This window comes from Lagopus muta, chromosome 1, assembly GCF_023343835.1.
Source record: "Lagopus muta isolate bLagMut1 chromosome 1, bLagMut1 primary, whole genome shotgun sequence".
NCBI lineage: Eukaryota > Metazoa > Chordata > Aves > Galliformes > Phasianidae > Lagopus > Lagopus muta.
In genome coordinates this window covers 15,108,483-15,134,477 of record NC_064433.1, presented here as the reverse complement: position 1 = coordinate 15,134,477, position 25,995 = coordinate 15,108,483, and the positions used below count along the sequence as shown (strand labels likewise).

Genomic DNA, 25,995 nt, shown 5'->3' with positions numbered 1-25,995 from the left:
CTTTTTAGGGACAGAATCCTACCAGGTAGGCACTTCAGGAGGTAAGTTTTAGGTGTCAAAGACTTTTCTGGATTTGGTACATAAAAATCTGTCCTGACTGAAGTCGTGTGAAACAACTAGATCACAGAAGAGAGCTGAAGAAAGCAGCATACAGTTATTATTAGTAATTCTCTGAATTCCCTCTGTGCTTTGCTCTGTCTTAGCACTGAAATCGTTCCTGCCTCAAAGGGATTAAATTAGGCTAAGGTTCAACATGTGAATTTTAGAGATAAATGCAGAGGATGGGCAACAAAGAGCACACAGAAAACAAATAACACCAGATAATTACTTCAGTTGATAAAATCAGTGAACAGGGACAGTGCAAAGTTATTTATCTAGGTTTTACTAAGGAGATTGATATAATTGCTCATCAAATGATATCTTGATTAAAAAGTAGCGCTACACAAAATGAATGCAGCATGTGCTAAGAAGATTTTAACTCAGAAAATAATGCTAGAGAGCTTTATAATGGCATGGTTTGGGATCAGTTCTGTTCAGTGTGTTTCTCATTTACTGGGAAACTTCACAGATACAACATAATGGAGACCATTAGTAAGGAAAACAAGTAATTCTATCAAGTGATTGTTCTATCAAGTGATTAGGATTTTATTGTAAAACAGGTTCTCTAGAGTAACGATGTAATGTAACTGAATGCAAACACATTCCTCTAGGACTCAAAGATACAGATTACACACGTAATATGCAGAGCTGTTTTGTAGAGCAGAATTTCAGGTGTGGAAGTAGAGACTGCAGCTGAAAACAATGTATAGTGTGCTAGAGTAGGGGAAGGTGAGTGCAGTCCCAAGCACTTAAGATGGGAAAATATTCCCCCTCAGTAAACAGTATTTTGCACACACTAGTTTTAATAATAGAAGGTTTTAAAGGACTGAGAGGAAAATAATTTGCAGCAAGCAGTACACTTGCTGCACACCAGCCACAGCCCTCCTCCCTTAGTCATGCCCACATCTCACTGTATAATCATAGAATCATAAAATCATAAAACCACAGAATCATAGAAAGGTTAGAGTGGAAGGGACCTTTAGTTCCAATCTAGTTCCAACCCCTTCCCCTTTAACCCAGTGCTGGAGCTGATATCCTCAGAGACAGTGTAGCTGGTGTCCTGTTAGCTTGCATTGTCACCTGCCAGAAAGGACTTTGCAGCGTCATCTCTCTGTTTTGGGAGAAGCCATAAAGCACCTCATGCCCTGCACTTTGTGCAGCTGGTTGCTTCTCTGCCAGCTGTGCTCTGCCAGCTGTGCTGTGTGCGGGTTGCTCCTCCCTGCCACCAGCTGGCACAGCAGCTCCATCAGCAGTGGGCTGCTCTGGTGTCTCTCTGGATTATTTCACAGAGAATTCCCTGAAGTGTCTCAGCTCTTAGGAAAGGCTCAGCGGCGCGTGGGGATGCGATAAAGTCATAGCCACTGAGAGGAGATTCCTCAATTACTGCCTTAGTGAAAGCTTCAATCCCTCTCCTTGGGTTTCTGTCAAATCTCTCTCTCAAGCAATTTACTGAAATGTGGAAGTTGCCCAGGCTTTTCATTTCCCAGTGCCTTAGCTGATTTTAACAGAAATTCTCTAAATATCACAAAATACTTAGGAATTTTATATCTGTTAATTCGTAATGTGTTGTCTGACATATTCATCAGCTCCTGTTGTCCCAGAGGGATTCAGAGTGGGCACAAAATCCTGCTGCTCCCGAGGATGGCCACACTGCTTTGAACTTCAGTTCAAAGGTTCAGGCTTATCCAAGCAGTATGACAGGTGAGGTGTCCTTAGGTATGTATATAACAACAAACAGCATGAATTTACCCTTAAATATTGCTTCAGATTGCAGGATTTTTCTCATGTGAATTATTAGCTCTGCAAGAAACACTTCCAGATAGATGGTTTTCCTGCAGCTTCAAGGAAATGCCTAAAGCTTTAGAGTTTTCCCATGTGTTGCATTCACTGCAGGACTAAAGCAACAGGGAAGGAGCAACCATGTTGGGCTGTATCAGTAAGACTGATCACTTGCTTATTTTTGGCTAGATGTCAGAGTTTAAGGAGCCACTTAGGCCACAGAAAATTATGGATGACCTTTAATCTTCACTCAGCAGATCCCTCCCTGTCTTAGGAAGCCTCTAGCTGAACCAAACCAAGCAGACAGGCATTGCTGTCATACATCCAGGATGTGAGGACCTCCCAAATGTAGCATTTAAATGATTTGCCTTGCTCTTCTCTTCTTCAGATCACTTTTACTTAATTTCTTTTCAAAGGAAACTTCAGGAGACAGACATCACTCTACTAGTGTAATGGGTTACATGTTGTTACATGTTTGGTTCCCAAAACCTGGCAGGACTGGAAGCAGAGCCACGGCTGGATGGAGAGGGAAAGCCATCACACTGCAGCTCTGCAACCACCATCTCACAAAGCTAATGGGGAAACTGCAGCCCCCTGTCCTGCCTCCTGGACAGCCTCGCCCACACTTTGTCTGCTTCTTGCATTCATTTCCCTCTCTGTCTGTGGAGGATACTGTTATGAGTAGCATAAGCTGTTCTGTCCTTATCACTGCTGTTTCACTGTTATGATATTCATTGTTTTTCTACACCTTTCATAATGAAAGACATTATGTAGGAGACTATGGGCCACTTAAATGCTTTGCAAATCTGGTTTGCCCAGGAACTTCCAGAGAGGAGATCCTGGGAGCAGAGCTCCACCTCAGGATGTAGCCCTCCACCTGCACTCATCAGGGATCCATCTGAGGAAGAACAGTTTGGATTGGCAATCCAACCACAGCCTGGTGCCCGATGATCCTCACAGCTGCCATTGAGAAGCAGCAATACCTAAGGGGTGGAAATATCCCATCTGGGTTGATCTACAGAGCAGCTGTGTGCCTGGGGCTACCGTGACCAGTGAGACCCAGCAAATGCTAGCAGTGGCATCTTTTGAGCAGGAAGAATCTCACTCTCTGTACCTTTATTTCCTGTGTTCAGCAAGACCACAGAAAATACAGCACTTACCAATAAGCCTATAGCAGTTTCTAGTCCCAAGTGGTGCAAAACAAATAGCATTAAGAAAAGAAACTGTAATAGGTTTGACTTGTTAAACACATACAAGCATTTGTTGTGTAGGAACTAAACATAAAATTCATTGTAATTATGTCAGTGATAATAACAACTACATGGAAGATTAATTTCTTACTATCTCTAAATTAGCATTTTCTAGAGATGGAAAAAGAAGAAAGCATGGAGAAAGCATTTATGCTTGAAGGGGTGGATTTTGAGATCTACTTCTAATAAGATAATTATTGCTTTTTAAAGTTCAGCAGGAGATATACTTACAGTGCTTAATGATGGCTCTATTAAGAACACAGAGCCAGATAAACAACAGTGTCTTGCCTTACGGGATGTATAACTAAAGGGTGCGATCTAAACCAGCAAAGGAAGGAACAGCAGAGTAGGCAAAAGTGAGAGATAAACTGCTCTACTTGGAGGCTGAACACAGTAAAACAAAGGGCTGCTAAAGAGCATTTCAAGTATGTTAATTAAACTATGTCACCAGTACCAGTACCAGTAATACATAAGGTACTGTATATTTTACAGACCTGTGAGCATCATTAAAGCAAAAAATAAGTCATGTTTAAAAGGATATCCTTCACAAAGCAGTGTCTCAGTACTTGCTGATTTGACCTCTGCCCCTCAAAACAAAGTGCCGTAATGGTATTATAGATGTAACATTAGGAATCATAAAAGTTGATTTGCTATCCCAGAGAAATTAGAATTAGCAGGCTAAATTAATAAAGAAGAAGGAGAAGCACTATTTGAAGCAGGAGTATGTAATACTCTATTGGAAGCTCTGAGTTCACCTCACCTCTCCCATAACGAGGCTGAAAGTTGTTCAGATTTCAGAAATGAGTTTTCAGAGGGGAAAAAGGCAATGCATTATGCTAGTCCTTCCTAATGGGTGAGGAGAAGCTCAGACAAAATCAAGAAGGCAAACTTCTCTGTAAATATTTTCTTCTGATTTCTTCCCAACTCTTCTCACCATTTTTATTAATTTGTAGGGAAAACTGCAGACTGATTTTTTCAAGCTTTATGAGCTGCTGAGAGCAATTTAGCCTGGAAGCTGATGTTTACCTTTGAAATCAGTACAACACAACAGCAGCAAATTGAAGAGTTAAGGCTTGGGGCTGAAAAGTCAATATCTACCCCATACACTTCATGGCAGATTTATTTCCATATAGCCCAAATGCTCTGCGATGGCTGCCATGCATTGTGTGCTATCCTAGAGCACCTGCTCTGTTGAGTTTCATGTGAAAGAAATTCCTTTCATATGCTGCCAGACCCAAGTGTAGTAAATGGGGACCAGCAGGACGTTCAGTTATCCCAACCAAAATGCTGATACAGGAGAACCTATGTCACAAACATCACTTGCAAAGGAGTCACTGAAATTCTCTGGGTGACTCAAAATATTTAATTCAAACCCTCAGACAATTTCAAGTTCGGAAAGCAGGCAAAAAATTTGTATAATGTGCGTCATAATTCTCTTTTAAATTCTGTGTAAAACTTCCTGTTATTCTATTTTTATGACCAGCTTAACATGAACATTTAATGTGCAAGTGTATTTTACGAGTATATAAATAGCTGCTTTTTCAAAACAAGGCTCAAATGTGTAGCTGCAGGTGATTCACTGTGAAGGAAATTCAGAAGCACTTACAATACATAAAAATATGGTTGTCTGGTAAGTGTACACAAAAGAAGGTTCATCCATCTATGATGGATCTCTTGAAGACATTTCTGTCCTCTTCAGATTGTTGCTTCATGGTTTGAAGTTCCCTTTAGATGCTGAAAAACAAAAGGAGCTCATTCAGACTGGCCAACAGACCCCAGCATCTCCCTGTAAGCCCCGGTTTTACTTTCATGGCTTTTCATCTCCACGGTAATTGTACACATTGTGAGTTGGAGTTTCTCAAACGCCTTCTCCCTTTCTACCCTCTAACCCTTTATCATCACATGAAACAGATTGAGAAATAATAAAGTGCCATGTAGTTCGTGCATGATATTATTCTCTTTTATGTATTACAAAAAAAAAATAATAATAATTGTTTCTTCTCTACCATAAAGTGCAGTACCTCCAGCTGCTTGATCTAAAAACATTTCAGTCACAAGGAAGTGCTCTTTTGTCTTTACCAACTTGGCAGTGGCTCCTAACAGTTATCCTTTCAGACTTTTCCTATTGAAAAAAATAGGGGGTTATTGCATGTATCTTAAAAATTATTGTGGAAAGCTTTATATGTGTGCACACAAGTATTATATAGAGACAGCAATTATCATGCTTTTTATCCCAGTTTTCTCAGAATTATTCTCCAGTATGCATAATCAAGTGGTGAAAGAAATGATCCATACCAATTCGAAGAGTAGAGAACCGTCTCAGATAAATGTAGAGCAGGAAACCATGGCAAGACTGAGCAGATCCCAGTGATCACGTAGGGATGAAGATAGGCATCTGGAGAAGGCAGCTAGCTATTGGCAGCATATTTCTCTTGACAGTTTTGGTGTTGGTTATTTGTAGATCACAGGTATCCCATGAAAGAAACATCTCATTGTTGGACATTGTTGTCTAATCACTCCTGAGGATGAAAAGCTCAGCCAGGAACCAAGGAGACACCAAGGAGTAAAAGAATGGGGGGTGAAATACTGAACAGCCTTTCTGGTGCATCTGGGTGTGAGTTTGATAGCACCTTAGAACACTCTGCTCTGCAGAGCTCTGTGGGCCTTGCTCTGTCACAAAGCACAGTGATGTAAGGGAGAAGGTTGAATTTCACAGCATTTTTCCATTTCAGAAGGAGCTCCTTCATGCAACAACCAACCCCTGGGTTTGCAGCAGTTTGTACAAGGTCAGTGGCATGTATAGTTTGAGCACTTTCCCATCATTACCCTTACAGACGTGTGCTCCCAGCAAAAAAAAACCCTGGGGGTCTCCTTTCCTCAGAGATGTGCTCACCTCGCCTTCCTTTCACAATCCTCCAAGCAACAGAACCTTCAAAATGAATTAAGCATTCAAAATATATTACAGATCTGAACTCAGCTGATTATACCAATAGCATTTTAAGATCTTAGTAACTGTGCGGAGGCCTCTGAAAGCACTGACTTGTCACAGAAATTCTAGTGTTTTGAAAAACCTACAAAACACCCCTTTCGTTATTCATAACTGCAAACCCAAGAGTGATTGCTGTGATCAGTTGATATGACACAGGCTAAGAATACAGTTTTCAAAAAATCCTGAATTATTGAGCAAGCGTATTTCTTTCAGAAAAGCATTCATTTTTCATTTAAAAATCTCTACTACAAGAAAATTTGCCACAGCTCGTGACAAGCTGTTCCAACAGTTAAAATGTCAGCCCCAGAATTTGTCTGGTTTCATTAATAGACACTGGAGCTCACCTTTGCTATTTTAAACAGCTTCTGACATCAGATTTTGGGTCCTTGGTGCTCTCACTGGAAGACACGTTTTCCAGACGTTCCAAAAGTTTTGTGTTTTTTCTCTGCATCAACATGGTTTTTTTCAATATATCCCGTGAATTTCTGGCACCAGATTGTGTGGCAGCAAGGTAGGACCAGTCCAACACAGAAACAAACATTTCTGCCTTCAGCTATCTGTATGCCTGAGATTGCTCTTCTCATTTTTTTATTAAAATTTGCATTGGAAACTCATTACCCAGTAGTCATCCAACAGGACTCCAAATGTTCTCTAATGTGTCTTTGCTCTACCACTGCCCCTAATGTCACGATCTTAGTGGTCAGTGTGATTATCTCTGTCCTCTTTATGGTTCTATACGGAAGAAGCCTGGAATTAAGTGGGTTTTGAAACAGAAATTAAGATTTTCTCTTTACAGAACTCCTTGAAGTTCAGAAGGACTCAGCTTTTGGTTCTTGTAACTAACAAAGGCAAGCTGGAGAAAGAAGCTGGCTGCTGTCACTTTAAGTCCCAGCCAGAGAAGTTCTCTCTCCACTGAAGATTTATATCTGTAATAAATATAATCCACCTATACCAACACTTGGGAAATTTCATTTTTAATCTAATCTAATCTATAAAGATGATGAAATATTTGGTTGCAGATTCTTGGATCCAGTTCATGTCACTTGTAGCACCTACTCTGTTTTTTTGTTTTTTTGTTTTTGTCAGACTCTTTATCCTTCTCTCAAAAACAGAACAGAAGGAAATTGTCAGGATGGGAAAGAACATGAAATACAACCAGAACTTCAAAAAAAGAAATGTAGAAGATCCACAATTATACATACAACTCAGTGCTTGGAGAGGATAAATAGCCTGATAAACACATGCACACACACACAAGCACAATTTTTCTCTGATGGTCCTAAATCAAATGCCAACCAATGGCTATATTGCTTACGTTTATGAAATAAATGTGTGTAATCAGAGCCCAGGGTGAATGGTTTATAGACTGGTGATTTCCTGATGTGTTCACTGATGCTACAAGGAGCCAGAGAACAAGAAAGTAATAAAATCCAGGTTGTAATACAAGCATGAATAGCACATCGGTGCTGTTAGGAGTATATTTTTCTGCTCTTATTTCATTAAAAAATATGTGAAATTGCTAGGTTAGTCACTGATTTCACAGAAAGCCAGCAAGCATCAGCTGCCATCATGTAGTTATGCTGCAAGGTCTCTCAATGGTGCTCGAGCTCCTGCAGCAGACCCCTCTCCCAGTGTTTGTCACCTTTTATCCACACTGTCAGGCCGATTAGAGACAAACTCTCCTCACTAGACACACACATGTGCATCAAAACAACCCAAAATCCTGTACTGTTCAGCATCAGCTCTCCCTCTGCACATCCTGAGCTGACATCCTCAGCCCAGTGTCTTCTTATCTTGTAGAGGGAAATATAGGGGTAGAGAGGGGTGCTTCTTTTTGTCTTTGCAAAGATCATGCTTAAGGGGAAAGTCTGCCTTAGTTTTCCCCATCTGTCCCACACTGTCAAGCTATCTGTGCCAAGCAGCACTGAGCTTTCTGATGTGGAGCTGTGTCACAGTACAGACACATCCTGAGTCTTCAGACTTACGCAGCAGGTGCTATTTGAATTATGTTTTACAGCCGTGTGCTAGAAGGATGGTTGCCACATCAATTGCCTCAGATCAGCTTTCAACCCACTGCCCATACTCTGATCTTCCTCAGTCATTTCTCACCGTCTTCATCTCTGTCTGCCTGTAGCATCTGATCTCACTGCAGCCAGCAAATGCTCTAAGAAGATCTAGGCCTTCAAATTTCACTGCAAGACCCAGTTCACAAAAAGCAACCTTTTACCAGTCAGACACAGATGTGTTTATTCTGCAGTGAGCAGGAAATGGGAATTTACTTCTGCATTGTGGCCCTGGATAATCCAGAATAAATGTGTTCATGTAAAAACACCTGGATGAACTCTGCCATGCAGTACTCAAGCCAGATAATTGGGACGATTCTCATTCTTATCAAAAGACTTGCACTAACGTTAGTAGGTTAGTGAAGAGTTTCCCATTGAAAAGTAAGCAGTGGTGAATCCTTCGAGGGGACAGTATGCTGTGGCTGAGACTTTTTAGTGGTGAATTTTGAAAGACAAATCTGTGTTTTCTGTACTTCTTGCAACGTGAGATGAGAGAAGGAAGAGTCACAAACACTTTGAGAAGCTTGGGGAAGTCTAGCCTTCCTGCAATTCTCCGAGAGAAGTTTAACTGCTGGGAAGGGTTGTGCCAGCATCCTACACTGGATCCCAGCCCATTTGCGAGTTCTTTACTAGAGTAACTGTCAGCTGTGAACGCTCTTATTGTTGCAAATTGAAACTCGAGTTTCCTTGAATAAATATCAAAAAAGGTAAAAATAATGCTATAACTTAGAGCTAAAAGTGTTGGAACAGTGGAGTTTGTGAAGTTCTGATCCAGCCATAGTGTACATCCCCTGCCAGATGTCATTGGAGGTGTACTTTGGAGGGGAAGCAACCGTGTGTGTGGTAAGATACCCCCACTCTGGAAAAAGTCTCCAGAGAGAATCAGATTCTCAAAAGAAATTCCCCAGGTTTTCAACCAATTCTGTATGTAATGGCTGGATCCCAAGACGTACCTAAGCAGTGTTTATGACTGTACTGGAGCATGGATAACGAAAGCAAGTGGTCTCTGCAGCTGTAGATTTTGTAGTCTGGGATTATTGCCAGATGTAAAGCAGCCAGTAAATGGCAGATTCTATTTTATATCATAAATGGAATTAACAGCAGCACTGCAGAGACTATGAGCTGGAGGTCCTCATGATCTTGGGAGATTGTTCCCAAGCAAGCCAGAAGCAGCTGAGGTACAAAGCAGACCCATGTGCCCCAGCCTGAGGAGAGATGTGTTTCAGAGAGTCATTCTCGGCCTCTCCAAGGACAAGGCTATGTGAGTTAAACTGGCTGTCCAGCTGTTAGGGCTTTTGTTTGTTTGTGGCAATGCTCATTAATTACTATTAAAAATTGTATTTAAAAAATACTGAATTACAAATAATACACAGGAAAAAGGCAGACAAAAGGTGCGTCAGCTACATTTTAATGGCCAAATTCTTCTTTATGTTAAAATCATCTGAGGTCAACATCTGAGGGCCACGGATGTCAGCATTTTCTAAATATTTTAATAAATTTCCAGGTTGAGTTCATGAGTAAGTGGGACAGAAATCCCCAAAATGAGTTTCTGTGGAAAAAAAAGACAAAAAAATAGTGAACAATCTTAGGTTAACTTAATAAAGACCATCAGAAAACAGGAGATACTGGGCTTAGGCCTTCATGATTCCCTCAACCACACCCAATAGGCAAAACTGCTCATCTGATGGCAGCATCCAATTCAACATCCCTTTTAGAAATTCAGCAACATCTTAATATTAATTAGTGACATGAATTAGATATTAAATTATGTATACGATACCTGCCTCTCTCTCAGTTCTGTGTTAAATTTGGTATATTTTATGCTACCCACATAATTTCCATTTTCACTTCTTCACCAGTGTTCATCATTACACTTCACAATTCATAATCTCTTAAAATGCATTATATCCATTTGAACCTCTTAGCTATTTCTTAGCCCTCCCACAAGTTCACGTTAACATGACTCTGAAGAGTCCATGCTTACATCACCTCTTCAAAGAGAGCAATATTTTCATCTTCCCTCAGGAACAGACCTCCACGACTACTTGGCCAGCAGGAAGTCCCCTTCTGGAATTATTTGCCTTGTACTCAAACTCAGAGCCAGATTCAGACAAAAGTACTGCAGATCCATCCAAATCTTAACCAAAAAAGCACTGGAAAAACAGAAAGGCTGCCCCAGCCTGAGTTTCTGCTCCTCAGCACATGAAACATGGAAGAAAAATGACAGTGTTTCTATACAAAGGGCATTTCATTTTCAGCAGGAGCCTGATTCACAGAACTGCTCCTCCAGCATTGCTGCTGTGGTGACAGGAGAGTTCGTGTGGCTTTCAGGGCACAGTACTACCAGGGGAAAAAAAAATAAACAATCCTAATAATAGGAGGATTCCGTGGCATTACAAATGTCAGGGTAGCACTGCATGAACCAGAGAGAAGGTGGCTTATTAGTAAGCAAACTGCTTCTATTTATGTACAAAAAACTACGGCTCAATTATGCACTTAAACAATACTTCTAGGCAAATTTGCTTTCTGTAATGCAAAAGCAATACAGTAGAAGCACTACTTCCTACTATCCTCCTTCAAACAATCTTTGTGCTTGTTAGACTATTATGCAGCATGTAATCTCATTAAGCCTGAGAGAAAGCAGCAAATGTGACATTTAGAATTCTTTTTTTTTTTTTTAATTTCAGGAGTTGTAAGTTTTCATATCTAAACCCAGGCTGCTAATGCTTTTTGGGTTGGTTTGTTTGTTTTTTTAGAGAGATTCTCATTTGAGAGGTTTATAGGCAACAGCATTACAATGGCTATACAGGAATGATGGGAGAGGCTTGACTACATCTCTTACAATAGTGAGAAGAATGTATTTAACTTGCCTGGGTTACAGTTTAATTTAAATGTATTAAATTTTGTTCAGGTTGGACTTCTGCTCCAGCAGCTTGGTGACTTTTTTCAGTGGTATTTGAAGTAATCACAAAGTCACAAAGATCACCTTTTGTGCTTTAATCAAATTTTAAATGATACTTCTGTGAGAAGCTTTATGCTCTTTCTTAATCATCTTTTTTATGTTCTGCTGTTAGTGAGCAGTTATCATCTGGATCTCTGAGACTGGTGCTTTCGAGCATGTCTCAATGGAGTGTTTTCTTTACCCTGCCACATTTATGTTGCTTTCAGCTTGCTTAGAGGCAGTTTGGCTGTTAAACAATTTCTTCCCTGGAGGTAAGACTGATTACACTTATTTTATGACATTGTCTCTGAAAGTGAGTTTTTTATGATTTTCCATGGCAGAAATTTATTCAGCAATTTTCTTCTTTTACAGATTTCTTCAATAAAATAGATGTTAGAACCAAGTTCATATAATGAGGATCACTCTTTGATTACAAATAAACTTGAATCATTAGGCCTAATAGGTAGAGTAAAAGATGTAATATCCACAGCTTGTTGCCTCAGCTCTGCATCTTAGAGCAGTGAGACAGTGATCAGCGCTACGCAGTGCCGGGAGTTCTCTAGGCTCAGACCTGAGCACCACATGCATTTCAGCTGTGACACATAACTGGTGACACATAGGGAACAAGTGACCAGAGACAGGGAATTTTACTTGGTGTTGCTCTTTTTCTCTATTCTTCCATGGTAAAGGAAATTGAAACTGTGTGTTAGGGCTGTCCTGCCCATCCCCTGTGCAGCATTTCCTTGCTGGCACTAAAGAAGCAGCTCAGTACAAGCAAGCCATGGACACTGACCTGGGTTGCTGAGGCTGGAGAAGTGATTTTTCATTTTCAGACACTGAAACTGCAGCTGCTGTCTCACTGCTGCAACAACTTCCTTAGAAGCTCAAACACATGGCAGAGGTTTGCCTTTCTTTCCTCTGATGGCAGGGGGGTGCTCATTAGAGCCAGCCACTTTGCATTCACTTATGGATGCCAAGTATTTGTACAAAAGTATCTCCGCCAGCTCTTTTCAGTAACCGATTAATAACTTTGACAGGTTTACTTATTTTATCAGAATGATGATAACGCCCACGAAACAGGTAACATCTCTCCTAGTTTGTGGAAGTATATCTTCTTTTCATTATTTTTTAGCTTAAAAACATGAGAAAGAGCGTAGCTGTAATAACAAAGATTTACGCTTCCCATAACAACTTTTTCTGTAGCGCCTTTTTTTTCTAAAATTCAGACTGTTGTACTTAATCTCCACTTATACTTGCAAATGTAGAAGTTGTTGATGGGAAATATTGCTACTCATCGACTATTCCCACTCCCCTAAGATTTTTCGTAATTCCTCAGCACAGCTCTTACCCCATTCAGCTCATAGGAGAAGGTATCACTACGGACAGCCCTTCCGTTCACAGCCACAGCATGAGGTCTCAGCTTCAGGCCAAGAATGGTGATTTTGTTGTACTTCAGAGAGTCAGCTCCTTGGTAACCATTTTTAAGTATTTCTGTCTTCAGGTGTCCCTTCAAAAAAACCACAGAACATTTTAGGACTATCACATCTCTTTGGAAGTGACCTACTTGTGTGCCACTACTGTTGTAGTATCACTTTTGTCAACCAAGGTATGTCTTCCAGTGTAGAGAAAGAAGTCTGAGAACATAAAGGAAAATTTTCACATAGAAGGGTCTTGTGTATCATTGCAAGCTAGCAAGGAAAGAAACAAAATAGCATTTACAGCATTTATTTGGAATCTTCTTGGGCCTGTTTTCCTACTTGTAATCAATACAAATTTGGTTCTTGTACCCATTTACAGGGCACAGTAGCACATGCAAAACCAAAATCCAGATACAGAGATTCAATTAGTGACCTTGAGATTGATTTAATCAACATCAGCAACTGCTTTAAATGATTACCATCTTTCACAAGCATCACTTGCTAGATATTTTGCCTCTATTCTATGTCCTACATCTCCACAGTGCCTGCTAGGAATTTTTGATATACATATTCCAGACCCAAGGACGCTGAAGGAATACGTGTTCAAAGAGCTGTGTTTGTTCTGCTTCTAATTCACTGTATATCATGTGTTTAGGGATAAACCAAGAGGATGTATGAAGTCATTAAACAAATTCATTTGGATCACCAGTGACATTAATTACCCATACAACAATAAAGAGGTATCATTGCACTTGTTAGGTGACTGAAGTTGTTAAGGAAATACAGATGAACTACACTGCTCAGAAAATGAAGAACCGCTATGCAATCACAACTTTTTAAAAAGATGCCAAGGAGAAGCCCATGATGGAATATTTTGCATATATTAGCTTTTGTAATTTCAGTGGTGCATGGTGAAAGGTTGAGCGAGTCCAGATCTACTCTCCTTCAAGGCCTCGAAGAGACTGACGTGGTAATCCAGGAAAATTAGTGACTTTACCCTCCCTAAGCACCTAGCATGATTAAAGCTTCAATTCAATGGGTTCAATTTGGAGTTAGGAACCATATGGGTAGCACTCAAAGCCCTGTAAATGTAGAACACAAGCAAGTCCTGGAGCTGAGGCTGGCAGTCAGGACTTTCTCCTGCACTTCTGAGCGTCAGTCATGACTTCTTCTCTTGCCATCTTGCTCTAGTGCTATAAAATCTGTTCATCAATTTATTCAAACATATTTTTTCCTTAAAATTGGACCTGTTTTTAAAAAAGAACTCATGTATTTTTCTAGATCAGTAGTTTTAACACATGAGGCAGCTTGATTCAGGTCACTTGGCCATCGTGTGTACCAAAAAGGAAGGTGACGAGTGAGTTAAAGCATCTACTGCAGCGAGGTAATATGCAAGAGCAGGCGGCTGGAACCATTCTCTAAGGCTTCAGTGCCTGCACTGATCCTGAATTCTCCTTTGGACTTCTTGGCTGTTAAATGAAAACATAAAAGAGAGGGTCTACCCCTGCAGCTGTTACCCACAAAACTCTCAGGATCCAGAGTAAATGTTGTCATTATGTGATGTGATACCTTACCAGTTAATCTCTGAGGGACCAAAACCTTGTGCTTTTCTAAAAGTAGAGGTCATTAAACTATTCATCCCTATTTTTTTAGGAATATAGAAGTGTGCAACATACAGCAAGATGCTCAACATGTTTCTCATATCTCTCCAATTTGCTATTTGAGATGGACTTTTTTCTTTATAAACATATAATAAAAAATTGGCATTCGAGATTATTGGAATGCAGATAGGGACTTCAGTTTTGGATTTACAACAGAAGTCAAATATGAGCAATGAGAAATGGAAAAGCCAGTAAATCAACAATCTAATTCACACAGACCAGAATTTAATATAAAACTGGATATTGTTTTTTTCTTTAGCCTCTCTGCAATAAATTATTATACACAGACTACAAAAAGCTGAAGTGATTTTTCTTCCTTTTGCTGTTGAAAAATCCACCTCCCTTTTCTTTTTTAAGAGGAAAAAGTGCTTTTTCATGGAAAATAAATTAAAAATGTAATTTAAATTCTAAACAAGCAGCTTTACTTCCCAAAAGATACCTCACATACATACAGGACTTCATAACAAATCCCATTGGCTTACTCCTACTTGTTCTTTCTCCCAGAGGAGACACATTCTAAGAGCAATATCATCATAAGTATTTACATGATTTTACTCCTCTGAAGATTTTCTGTAAGACTACTTAGTTGAAAACTGTGCCACAGCGTATGCAAACACTGGAGTTGTAGACGAGATATAATTTGTATAGATTGCTGAAGTAGGTTAAGATTTTCTTCAGTAACTCCCACAACTTGCTGTCATGCATTTAATGAGTTTCCAGTGGGTTCATTTTACAGTACTTTTCTGTGTCGAAGCCCAGGCTGACGGGTTTTTTTATTTAGCTTTCTCAGGATATGCGTGAGAAGCGAACAGTACATGGAAGGCAGTGCTGCCCTGACTCTGAGCTTCACGAAGCATCTACCAGCACTACAGACTGCTGGTGGCTTGCTGAATTACTCCACAGGATAACCCATGCAACGGAAAATACAAGCTTGGTGTGATCAAAGCTAAAAAATTGATGCCCTCTCCTACCCATAAAATAAAGAAGTGCTGGCAGCAGGAAGGCAAGGAAAACATCCCCCATATACAGAAGCTGCAACTCAAGAGAAATATTTGAGCTGAAAAAGTAGATTTTCAAATTCATATCACACCAGGGATGTTAATGGTGTGTCACTAGGACAGTCAACGAGGCAAACACAAAACTGCAGCCTCATGGCTGTAGCTGTCTGCAAACGAAAACATGAGGTAGGTTACCAGTTTAAAAGGCTGAGCTATAAGGAAAATGCTATTCAGAGGAAAGTTAAATATCAGTGTCTTACTGCACTGATCAGCAGCTACAAGTATGTAGGTGCTGTGTGCACTGCTACTTACTGCGCTGAATGTATATTTAGCCAAGAAGTAGTTTTCATTTTCAATAGTATCTGTCAAAACATAGAACGAGGAGGGTTAATATCAAGAAAGAGAAAAAAAACAAGAGCAGTTCACTTTAATTGTAGCAAGTGGCTAATGTCTCACAAGGATTACTTGCGGGTTGTTTAATCTCCTCTACTCTTATTGTCAGGTTTGCTGCCTTTTTGAGCACAGCAGTCATTTCCAATGTCGAAACATCAAAGAGGTTGGAACGGACCTCTGGAGATCATCGAGTCCAACCCTCTGCTAAAGCAGGTTCCCTACAGGAGACTGCACAGGTAAGCACCCAGGTGGATTTGAATATCTACAGAGAAGGAGAACACAACCTGGAACAAGTGCTACATTCCCTTAAGGTAAGGAAGTTCTTCAAGCTCAGGTGGAACTTCCTGGGTCCTCCCTTTATGCAGTGTACTGTACCTCAGCCTTCCAGAGTATTCTGCTGCCATCCTGTACATTCAGCCCCAGAACAGCATCCTGGCTGTGTACAGCAATAGTCACTACTTTTGAACTGCTGGGAAGGCAGCCAAAGGGAGCCCTGTGCAGGCCCTGTTTATGGGAGATCAAACTCACCGATGGAATCACCGTCATCCCAGAAGAGGGACCCAGAAGCTTCTCCATGCTCATCCAGGGCTATAATGAGTCCAAATGGGTTCAGACGGCTGTAGGCAAACACGTAGAAGAGATTTCAGTACAGGCTTCTGTCCACCATCCATTACACATTATTTAACAAAAATTTCTTAACACATCTCTCATTTCAAGGTTACCAAAAGGGCCACACAGACAAATAACCTAAAACAGCTCTTGAAATTATGATGAAAACTTACTTTGCCTTGTTTAATTGAAGTGCAAAAATGCTACGAAGTGCGTTTGAAGTGATGGGATGGCCAAGTTCCCCTTCTCTCGTGGCCTCACATATGACAACTGGGCAGCCTAGGAGGTGGCCGATCACTGAGGCTACCTCTCTGTGAGTTGGCCTGAGTCATACATGGAACTGCTCCCTCCTCTCCTGCTCCCTTGGCCTCTCAGCATGGATCAGTCCTGAGGCCAGCACGTTAGCATGGGTGTGGGGAAACAATCTTCCTCAGTGGAGACTGGAGCATCTCCATCTTGCCAGTGGCTTTTGATAAATTCATCCAAAGACAAGAGGTATGCATTTTCCCCTTGCATATGTTTCCTGTGGATGGCTGACAGCTGGTCAGTATAGCAGCAAGAGGTGCAAAGCTTCTCCCAGTAAAGCTGTAGAGTTTCAGCTGTGCAAGCAATGACGTGAATCACCTCCGGGGTGACTTTAATCCAACAGAGCAAGGAATGGGATAAAAATACCGTGCTTATCATCTGGGAGGTCATCTAGAAGTTGCACATAGCCTCTTTTCCACATTTTTTTTAATGCCTTTTGGCTGGCTGTGGGTCTGACCCACGGTGCTGTTTCTGAAAACGGACAAGGATAATGACTTTACCTCTTGGTAGTTGTTGAGGCTGGAGCCTGTTCTGGCAGAATATGGCCTCCACGGATGAACAGAGGGATCTTGTTCAGTGGGGCGTCGACAGTAGCATATGTCTTGTGCCAGGTACTTGGTATCTTCTTACCCTAACATAAAAATTGACGCAGTTAAAAAAAAATGCAAAACTGGGCAATAATGTCATCATATATTGCTGGAAAAAAAAGACCAAAGGATGTATTTTCATCTCAAATACACTGGTTTTTCTCAAATAGAGACAAAAGGAGAATTCAGGAGTGTTATTCCAGTTCCTTTTTTTTTTTTTAACATGAAAGAGAATTTAGCCCCTGCAGTGATGCATATGCATGAAGACACAACCGTCATGAATGAAAGCGTCTTTAAAAATGGTATCATTACTCTGTATGCTGTGGAAAGAAAAAAAAAGAAAAACTCATCAAGGCACAAAGCAAAAAGCAAAAGAAGCCTTTGCTTCGTCTTTTTATGCATATGGAAACTGTCACATTTCAGTGTAAGGTGAGTGATTCATAATCACTGGGGAATGTAAACTGTAGGTTTTTCTTCTCTTTTAAGGACAAGCCTTTCCTTTTACATTTGAAGATGGAAACTATAGGCAACTGGGATTAATCCTCTCCATCATTTCTTTCTGTTTTAATCCCTCCAAACCAGGTGTCAGTAGAGTAGGTCACAAGGGGGCTTGGCTCCTGTCAATGGTAATTACAGCTTACAGTTATATCCAGCCTTACTTCTGGACAAGAACTGTGGGTACAGCAAACAGGTGCCAAGTGCTGGGAACTGCACTTTGATAATACATGGGGCATGCCCCACAGGCAGGAAACACTAAGTGCATCAGGATGATGTCCCCATGCCATCCCCAGCACAGGGAGAACAGTGGCAAGGAGGACTGAGCAAAATGGTCAAACCCCATGGCACCATGGCCTTATGAAAGTAAAAAAGGGAAAGAGCTGGATGAACACCCTCTGAGGACACCAGCCAAATGCTGCAGATGCCCAGAGCAACTCTAGTTAAAATATAAGCCCAAATTTCCTTCCAGAATATCTCTGTCCTTCCTGCTGCTCAGGCAGCACAGCCTGGGGTAGCTAGCAGCAGCCTTGTGCTCCTGGGCTCAGGTTTCCAAAGCTCTTACCATCAACCTAACTACTGCTGAGCCCACTGCTGGTTTCATCCTGTGTATTTCAGCAGAGCACAGCTCAGAGCTGAGCCCTTTGGGAACCACAGCACTGGGGTTGGCATTTGAGTGGTCGAGCTGTGCAGGACCTGGAGCTAGAAGGGTTGGCTTCTTCCATGGAGCAGCTCAGTCTGCACCTCCTGGAAGCATCTTCTGGAGGGATCCTCATGATGCTCTGTGAATATGCCTTCTGTCAAGAATGATGCATGTGCAAAACCCCATGCACAAAACTGTTGGCAGCATGTTCTCAGGTTTCTGTCTGTTTTTACACAGGGGAGGATTTGGGTACAATAATTTAAGCATGCAGTGAGGGTGAACAGAAAGAAAAGAAATCTTGACAGTGTCATGAATTTCTAGGCTGTTCTTGAAAAGTCAGTTCTCTGAGTCTTCAGAGCTTTGCAAACCAAAAATAGAAAACAAAACACTACTGAAAGCAGTGCAATTTGTTCTCCCAGCTAGCCTGGTGCCGACTTTTGTGCTCCGGTTTTCTTAAACACAGATGCTGAGGTAAAATTATTGCTGAACATTGCTAAAAGTTATTTTGCTGGAATTGTGACATATTAAGTTCTGTAAAAATGTAGGAAACAGAATGTTAAAAATACTTACTGTGTAGTAGTCAAACCATGTTGCCTCAGGGAAATACACATCCACTGATCTTGCTCCCTGTAATTGTTATAAAATGATTAAGTCTGTCTCTTTTTACATTTCTGATATTACATTAGCTTTATTATATTTGAGCATGGGTAGATGTACACTCAGTCCTCTAATAACATAAAATCTAAGCTATGAAGGTTGAATTATTATCGCAGCAATGGACTGGTGCTGGCTGATCTATAATGCTAAATAGATGACCCTATCCTGTCTGGGGGTTTTTACTGCATTTCAGTGGGATGAGTCAATATTAGAGGGTTATTTCGGCCTGGAACACAGCTCCATGGCTTGCAGACATAAGATCTCAGCAATGCCAGTGGGCCCTGTGGCAGACTCTGCAGGGCCCACTGCCTGCAGAACAGGCAGAGAGAAAGGTCTGCAAGCAGGGTGCACAGATGCTCGCTTTGTTTGCAACCATTTAAAGTTGTAGATAAATTATATTAGAGAATGAACTGCTATTTGCACAACTGCCACACTTTATTTGGCAGCATGAATGGTATCGTGTTAATACACAAAATGAAGCCAAAGGCACTTCAAATTAATCACTCTAGGAAAAGTCAGAATCAAAGCGTATTTCTTTTTTGGGGCACAAGCTGCTCATTTCACAAACAGACTGACTTTGTTTCTTGAATCAGATGCCTGCTTTACAGAGTAATGGTCCTTCCCTGGGAGGATATGAACAGTCAAGGAAAAGAGCAGTGAGATGGCTACTGCTTGCCATAACAGGGATTGTTTTTCGTATTAACCAACAAAAGGAAGAAGAAGTGGCTGATTTGTTAATGCATGCAAATCTTGTATTAGAACATGGCAATTGCTAAACTGGGAGAGTGTCCTGTCCTGTGGCCTGCCTCCCTCAGCAGCAGTGCTGGATGTTGAAGGGACAGTGCCTCAGCTCTGCAATCAGTGTGGGGTAGCATACCCTGTCTGCTCATCAACTGCCAGCTGACAGTATTAGTAAAACACCTTGAAAGACTGAGAGAAATCTCAATAAAGTCAAGATGCTCCTCTCCCCAGATTTATTCAGCATTGTTACAACAGCTCTGGATATTCTGGCTGGCAGAGGAGTGTTTGATTGCCATCTGACTATTAATTGCCTTAGCGAGGCCCTAAGTAACAACCAGGGTGTAAGGGCATTCCCCATTTTCATTGTGATGGCTGTTCCCTATGTCTCAAGGAGCAGAGGGAAAGCCACCCATGGTATCCTCTAACAGAAGATGTATCTATCTTCTCCAGGTGCGTGTGCCCTGTTGCAGCTACTGGTGGCTGGTGACACCATGGTGAAGGATCCGCAGGCTGCGTCTGCCCTGCTTGTGGGAACAAGCCCTGGCTGCCACCATACACCCAGCGAGGTGTCATTCCCAAAGCACTGCTTCCCCATAAGGCCACCAGCACCAGGCCTTCTTTTCTGCTGCAGTCCTCCAAAAACACAAAGAATCACTAATCTAGATTCTCTATCGTTTTATGTATCCTTATAACGATCCTTTTCATTTATTTATTTGCAGGAAGCAACCTCTGGCTCATTGCCCTCTTTCTCCACATTATTCATCACCTTGCTGGTCTGAGACCCTGTGAAATCTTCGTGTTAGTCACTAGCTATTAGAAACCTGGGGGAACATGAAGATGAAGGGCTGACAAATGAAGTGCCACAGAGGAGCTGGAATGAAGGAACTAGAGTTGCAATTTAAATTCACAAAGGTGCAAGGTTTATATTAAAAAAATGTGCCAAGCAATGGCTTGCTTATGTGTTTGATCATCAGCATCAGGTAGGAAATGTCTCAGATATTCTGGCAGCATACTGATCACAAACTGCTCCAGGATACATCACATGAGTGTGCTTGCCCTGCTCAGCTACACACTGCTGGCACTCCTGTCAGGCTGCACCCTGCTAGCAGCCATCAGCAGGCAAGGAGAGGAGCCCACCCTTGCTTCAGCTGAGCAATGAGAGCAAACCCACCTGCAGCTCTGTTCTGGGATCCAGGTCAGCAGCTACTCCCCAGCCCCAACATGTGGCCAGCACAGCCATAGGAAAATGCTGGGTTTTTGAAATCTGCTATATCAGCAGCTGACATTGTCATCATTTTGTAATGATTGTGTTTGCATGTGGTTCTGGGTAACACCTAGACTGGTGCTTGAAATGCTGCAGTTCCCAAACACAGTGGACACAAAGTGAAAACAAAGCCAATTTGCTTTAGTACCTCTGTGTTTCTCCCTCACCCAGCAATTATTGCTGTATGTGCCCTTGGAGGGAGCTGCCAGCATAGATGTAGGAGCGTGAGGGACAGTGTCCTGCCCGTTTACACCTGCATAGTGCCCAGCAGCAGGGAAATGCTGTGCCCTGAACTGCATCCTCCCACTTCCAGCGCCAGGCATCCCTACATTACTTGGGTTTGTCTTGAAATGCTTTCTGCAAGCTGACAGAGCAAGGAAGAAATGGATAGATATGAGGAAACATTCCCTGAATGTCATGGAATGCCCTAAGCAGATTTCTTTTATACTTGTGTGATGGCATTTTTAAATTATGGTACTTGCCTCTTGAAGAACAGGAGCAACCATAAATGCAGGTCCCCAAAGGAAGGCAGTATCTATCCCATGAGTCTGCTGATCAGTGGTAAATCTGGTGTCAAAAGAGAGACACACATTGTTAAATCACATTTTTATCGAACTTGCAATATATCTCAGCATTACTGTCTGCCACAAGAAATCTGCTTCCTTAATGTTGGAGCAGCACTGTGTCCACTTCTGGGACTGGTAGGATGCAATGTATGGCTGCAGCTGGCACACTGCACAGGGGAAGGCTGGCTTTGGGCTCATGGAAGCCACAGACCAGGACCAAGAAGACAGAGAAAAGAAGAGGCAGAACATTGTGCTCTAGGATCTAATGCATTTGGAAAAAAAAGCTTGGATTCTGCTAGGACAAGAACCCAGAGGCACACACTGGCACACAGAGGTGCCACCTGAACACCAGGAAGCACTTGTGTGCTGTGCTGGTGGCTAAGCTCTGGCACAGCTGCCCAGAGAATGTGGATCTCCTCCTGAGAGGTGCTCAGGAGTCTCCTGGACTTCAGGTTCCTGAAATGCAATATGTTCGTTTTTCTGTCCTCTCAACAGCTTCTCAGTGTTTTTAGTTTCACTGTAATAAAATTAGAATATTGTTTCAATGCATTATGTTGTGGGAGGTTTCAGGGGAAAATCTGATCAAGAAATACTGGCAGCAGGGAAGCCAATCATCTTACTTGAGCTTGGGAAGAAGCATCTCAACATCTCACTAAGCACTGCTTCCTTTTGCAATTACAGCAACCACAAATTCAGCAAACAAATGAATTCTCCCATTTTGAAAATACAAGCCATTAAGCGCAGCGTGTTCGTGATCTATGAAAGATGCTGCATTCCATCTCCATGCTTCCCACGGTTAGATAGCAGCCTCTCTGCTGTTTTACTTCCCCCCTGGTAGGCTATTAAGCAGAGCTTTCCCCTCCAGGAGCACAGTAATGGATTATTACCCCCAGGTCTTTTTGGACAGCCAAGCTGCCAACATCTCTGGTTCACCAAATGAAAGCCTCTGCAGGAGACACTTAAAACATACACAGGAATCTACTGGGATTCTGTTCCTGTTTGTTGTTTGAAATGAACACCTAAATGTTTGAAATGAAATGAAAAATCTGAAATGACCGCATGAAATAGGTATTGCTTGGAGACTCTGCCTGGCCAGAGTTGTTTTCATAGTGAGGGTTGTGAGTAACAGCTTCACCTAAAGAGCTAGTACAGTTTCTTAGTTGTCCTCTGTTTGTTACAAGAAACAGAAAGATTCGATGTAAAATTCCATCATCTGGACCTCAAAAATTCTGTTTCAGTTCTGTCTCTACAGCCCACATTTCTCCATTTATTAGCATTTCAGTTACTTTCTCTGCTTGCACAGACACTCTAAACCAAGGAACCTTAATAAGAAATAGTAAGAAATCCTTACTAAGTAACAACAGCAATCACAACTAAGTAATAACAGTAAGAAATATTTTTAAGCAATTTCAGGTTCCAGCTATGACAATATCAGCAAGTGATATGGCCACTAGGACGGCACCTGGGTAGTCAGTCTGTGCTGATCTCCTGATCTCTGCACTCCCTTCCTGCATTTTAGAGGTTTTACCTCCAGTAAAAACCTCAGTCTGGTGCCACAGCTAAATATCAGTTAATGGTGGGAGTGCATCTTCTGGCATAGTCTCACTCAACAGGAGTTTCAGCTGGTGCCTCTGAGGCTGTTCTACAATTGAAATAAAAGCAAATTCAGTAATTCTGATGAGCCCAAGTAGAGTACAGATAAAATACACAGGGAATGGACAGATGGGCGGCCTTAACATCACTGAAGTCATGCAGTATTAGCAGAGATTAGCTAATATAATTCCCTAAGTAACTTGGTCATTCTCAATATTCACATAAATCTGATTAACCAAAAATACTGTTAAAATGAGTCCTTGAAAGAACATAAAACCCACGTAAGACAGGAGTCCCCATCAAACTGCTCTCAGATGTTACTCTCTTCAATAATGTAGCAGGCTGAAAAGAGGAAGGATACTGCCTTTAAAACCAATCAGTTAGCCATTACATTGAGTAGGCAAAATAGATTTTGTGCATTATCATTCTGTATTAGTATGTTCTGCACTTTAGAGTAATCTCAGTTTAATTTGCAAAGATGCCTTACCCTTTAGCAAAAATGTTTTTAACCTAAGGGGAAAAGGAACATTAAACAGACCAGGACATAACCTGCACTGATAAGACTGAACTGTGGCAGAGCTCTGGGCAGTAGCCTTTCACATGCGTTATTTGTACTCTTTTTGCTCACAACTTTGCGTAACACATTCTGAAAAAGAAAATTTACCAAAGGAAGGTAGAAAATAAATTAAGGGTGCCAAGAGGGAAACTAGACCTCACTTTCTTCCAAAAAGAAAAAAGAAGAGCTGTTCCAAAAACTGAGGTTGCATTTTCTGAGATTTTTTTCAGCATGTGTTTATTAATCTTCTCTGTGCACCTGCTTCTACACTTGAATGTTTCTATCTCTGTTTTCCTGTGCCATTTGTGGAAACAGATGTAGGTATCACACATAGCATGCAGATGCAAGTGAGAAATTGGAGAATGAAAATACCGTGGATGACTGGAAAATGGAGCCTTCTCTCCATGAGGCTTTTCTGATATTCTGTGCCAGAACACAGATGTTACAGATTCGATTCAAGTGCAGAAAATATAGGTATTTGACCCCTAACTTTGAAAGAGAGGGCTGCATATTTGCCTAAAACTAGAACTTTCTTACTATTTCACTAAGGTCTTTTTTCAGTAGAAACAAATATAAGCAGTATTTTAATATGCATATCTATCACATATATTAGAAGTTCTTTTTGTTGCATGTATTTAGATTAGATTTCCCTTTAAAATTGTTCTTTTTAAGAGAGAGCATGCAATGATCTTGCCATCACTATTACCAGGCAGGAGCCAATTTGATTATACACAGAAGCTCAACTACTGTGAGTAAAATGGGATAAAGACGAGAGACTCCAAACTTACTCATGCATCAGTGACCGTACCACCGTGTTGCCATGGACGTGAGACTCAAAGAACAAGGTGTAGAGGTATGGCAGCAGGGAGTATCTGATCCGGAGCGCAGCTCGAGCTATCTTGGCAAACTCTGCTCCAAAAACTGCTGGGTCTTGAGCCTGTGAAGGAAAAGCTTTGATTTGCAGTGTGCGTTACAAAAATGGATGCAAATTCAACAGAGAAACCTGTGTGCATCCAAAGGGAAGCTGTTGCTGGTATTATCCTATGAAAGTGAATATTTGTATAAGCAAAAGTGATGATTTGCAAATGGGAAGAGTGTGTTAAGAACTGCAAGTTCTCTGTCCTCTGATACGGAGCAAGAGAAACAGAGGAAAAAGAGAAGGCAGACAGCCTGCAAACAAAGGCAAAACCATACTTATTTTATAAACATTTTTTGTACAAGGATAAAAAGTGGGAATAAATTCATGCCTTTGCAAAAGCTAATGGGAATGACCAAAGTTGCTGGGTGCAATGAGGAAAAATCTTCTCCAAACACACGAATCTCAGCTTCAGTTCTCCTCCTGTGCCCATTGCTTTGGGTGCCCCATGCAGGGAGATGCTCTCTGGAGCAAGAGGGGCATGCATGCTGGATCCCACCATCAGGTGGACATTTTGGATCTATTTAAAAGCCAAAGTGTCCATCCACTGCCACTTGACATGGAGCACACAGCCCATGGCAGTGCTAGCGCCAGGAAGACCTGCATCTCCTCCAATCCCCTTGTCTTAACTTCACCAGCCCTAAATTGGGCTTACCAATAAGGCATTAAGCTCCCTTCTGCCTGCACAAAATTCCCCCATGAGATTCAGTTTTCTCATCCAAATCTCAGAGCATATAACGCATTCCAAGGATAATGGAACAAAAGAGGAACAGAAGTACTGCAGCATTTTATACTATCCAGTGCTTTGCAGTCAAGAAAAGTATTAACTAAACCATTTGAAATGCCCAGTGGGATAGGCAAAGTGAATGTTTATGGTTTTATTCTGACATTTATCTTAATGCTAATTAAATTCAATATTTAAGTTAAATTTCTCCATTACTACATCTATATTGGAATAATCTTTCCTGTGCCTCCGAGCTCTGGAGCACCCGTCTACTTCTTCGAAACTTGCACTGTATTTTTGCTGTTGTAAGTCTAACACTGTATGAACATTGCCAAAGTTCAGGAAAAAAAACAGATTTCTGAGGTGGTGCTGAGTCACCAAAACACCGTGTTCATTTCTGTCAGAGAACACGATGTTTTAAATGGCTTTAAGTGGTCCAATAAAACCCAGTGTATCCTCTGACACTTCTGTCATTAGGTCACAGCCGAGTCACAGCTCTCCTCACTTTTCCTATTAAATTGCCTATTAAGTCTTGAGAATGTTAATAACGTTCACTCAGCTGGGTCACATCCCAGTTTGCATGCCCGAAGGGACAAGTGAACCTGCACAGATAAGGGGCCTCTAATTTTAGTAAACAACGGTAAATAGAAAATAGTTATCTGTAACAGCACCTAAAGCCCCACAGCCACTCGTTCTCCTAGAGAGAAATACCAGCACATCTCAGGAATTATTGCAGATGACAGATGC

The 25,995-nt window shown here is 41.4% G+C and overlaps 1 protein-coding gene across 1 annotated transcript in view; it reads right to left on the bottom strand.

Moving 5' to 3' along the window:
• Positions 1-9,620: 9,620 nt before the first annotated feature.
• Positions 9,621-25,995, bottom strand: part of LOC125687970 (sucrase-isomaltase, intestinal-like) — a 51,662-nt gene continuing 35,287 nt past the window's right edge. The window contains exons 16-23 of the mRNA XM_048933383.1: positions 24,397-24,545; positions 21,372-21,460; positions 18,802-18,854; positions 17,007-17,137; positions 16,120-16,208; positions 15,511-15,560; positions 12,470-12,628; positions 9,621-9,729 (exon numbers count right to left, since the gene is read on the bottom strand). Coding sequence (XP_048789340.1) covers positions 9,670-9,729; positions 12,470-12,628; positions 15,511-15,560; positions 16,120-16,208; positions 17,007-17,137; positions 18,802-18,854; positions 21,372-21,460; positions 24,397-24,545 — 780 coding nt within the window. The 3' untranslated portion in view covers positions 9,621-9,669. The remainder of the gene's footprint in view (positions 9,730-12,469; positions 12,629-15,510; positions 15,561-16,119; positions 16,209-17,006; positions 17,138-18,801; positions 18,855-21,371; positions 21,461-24,396; positions 24,546-25,995) is intronic.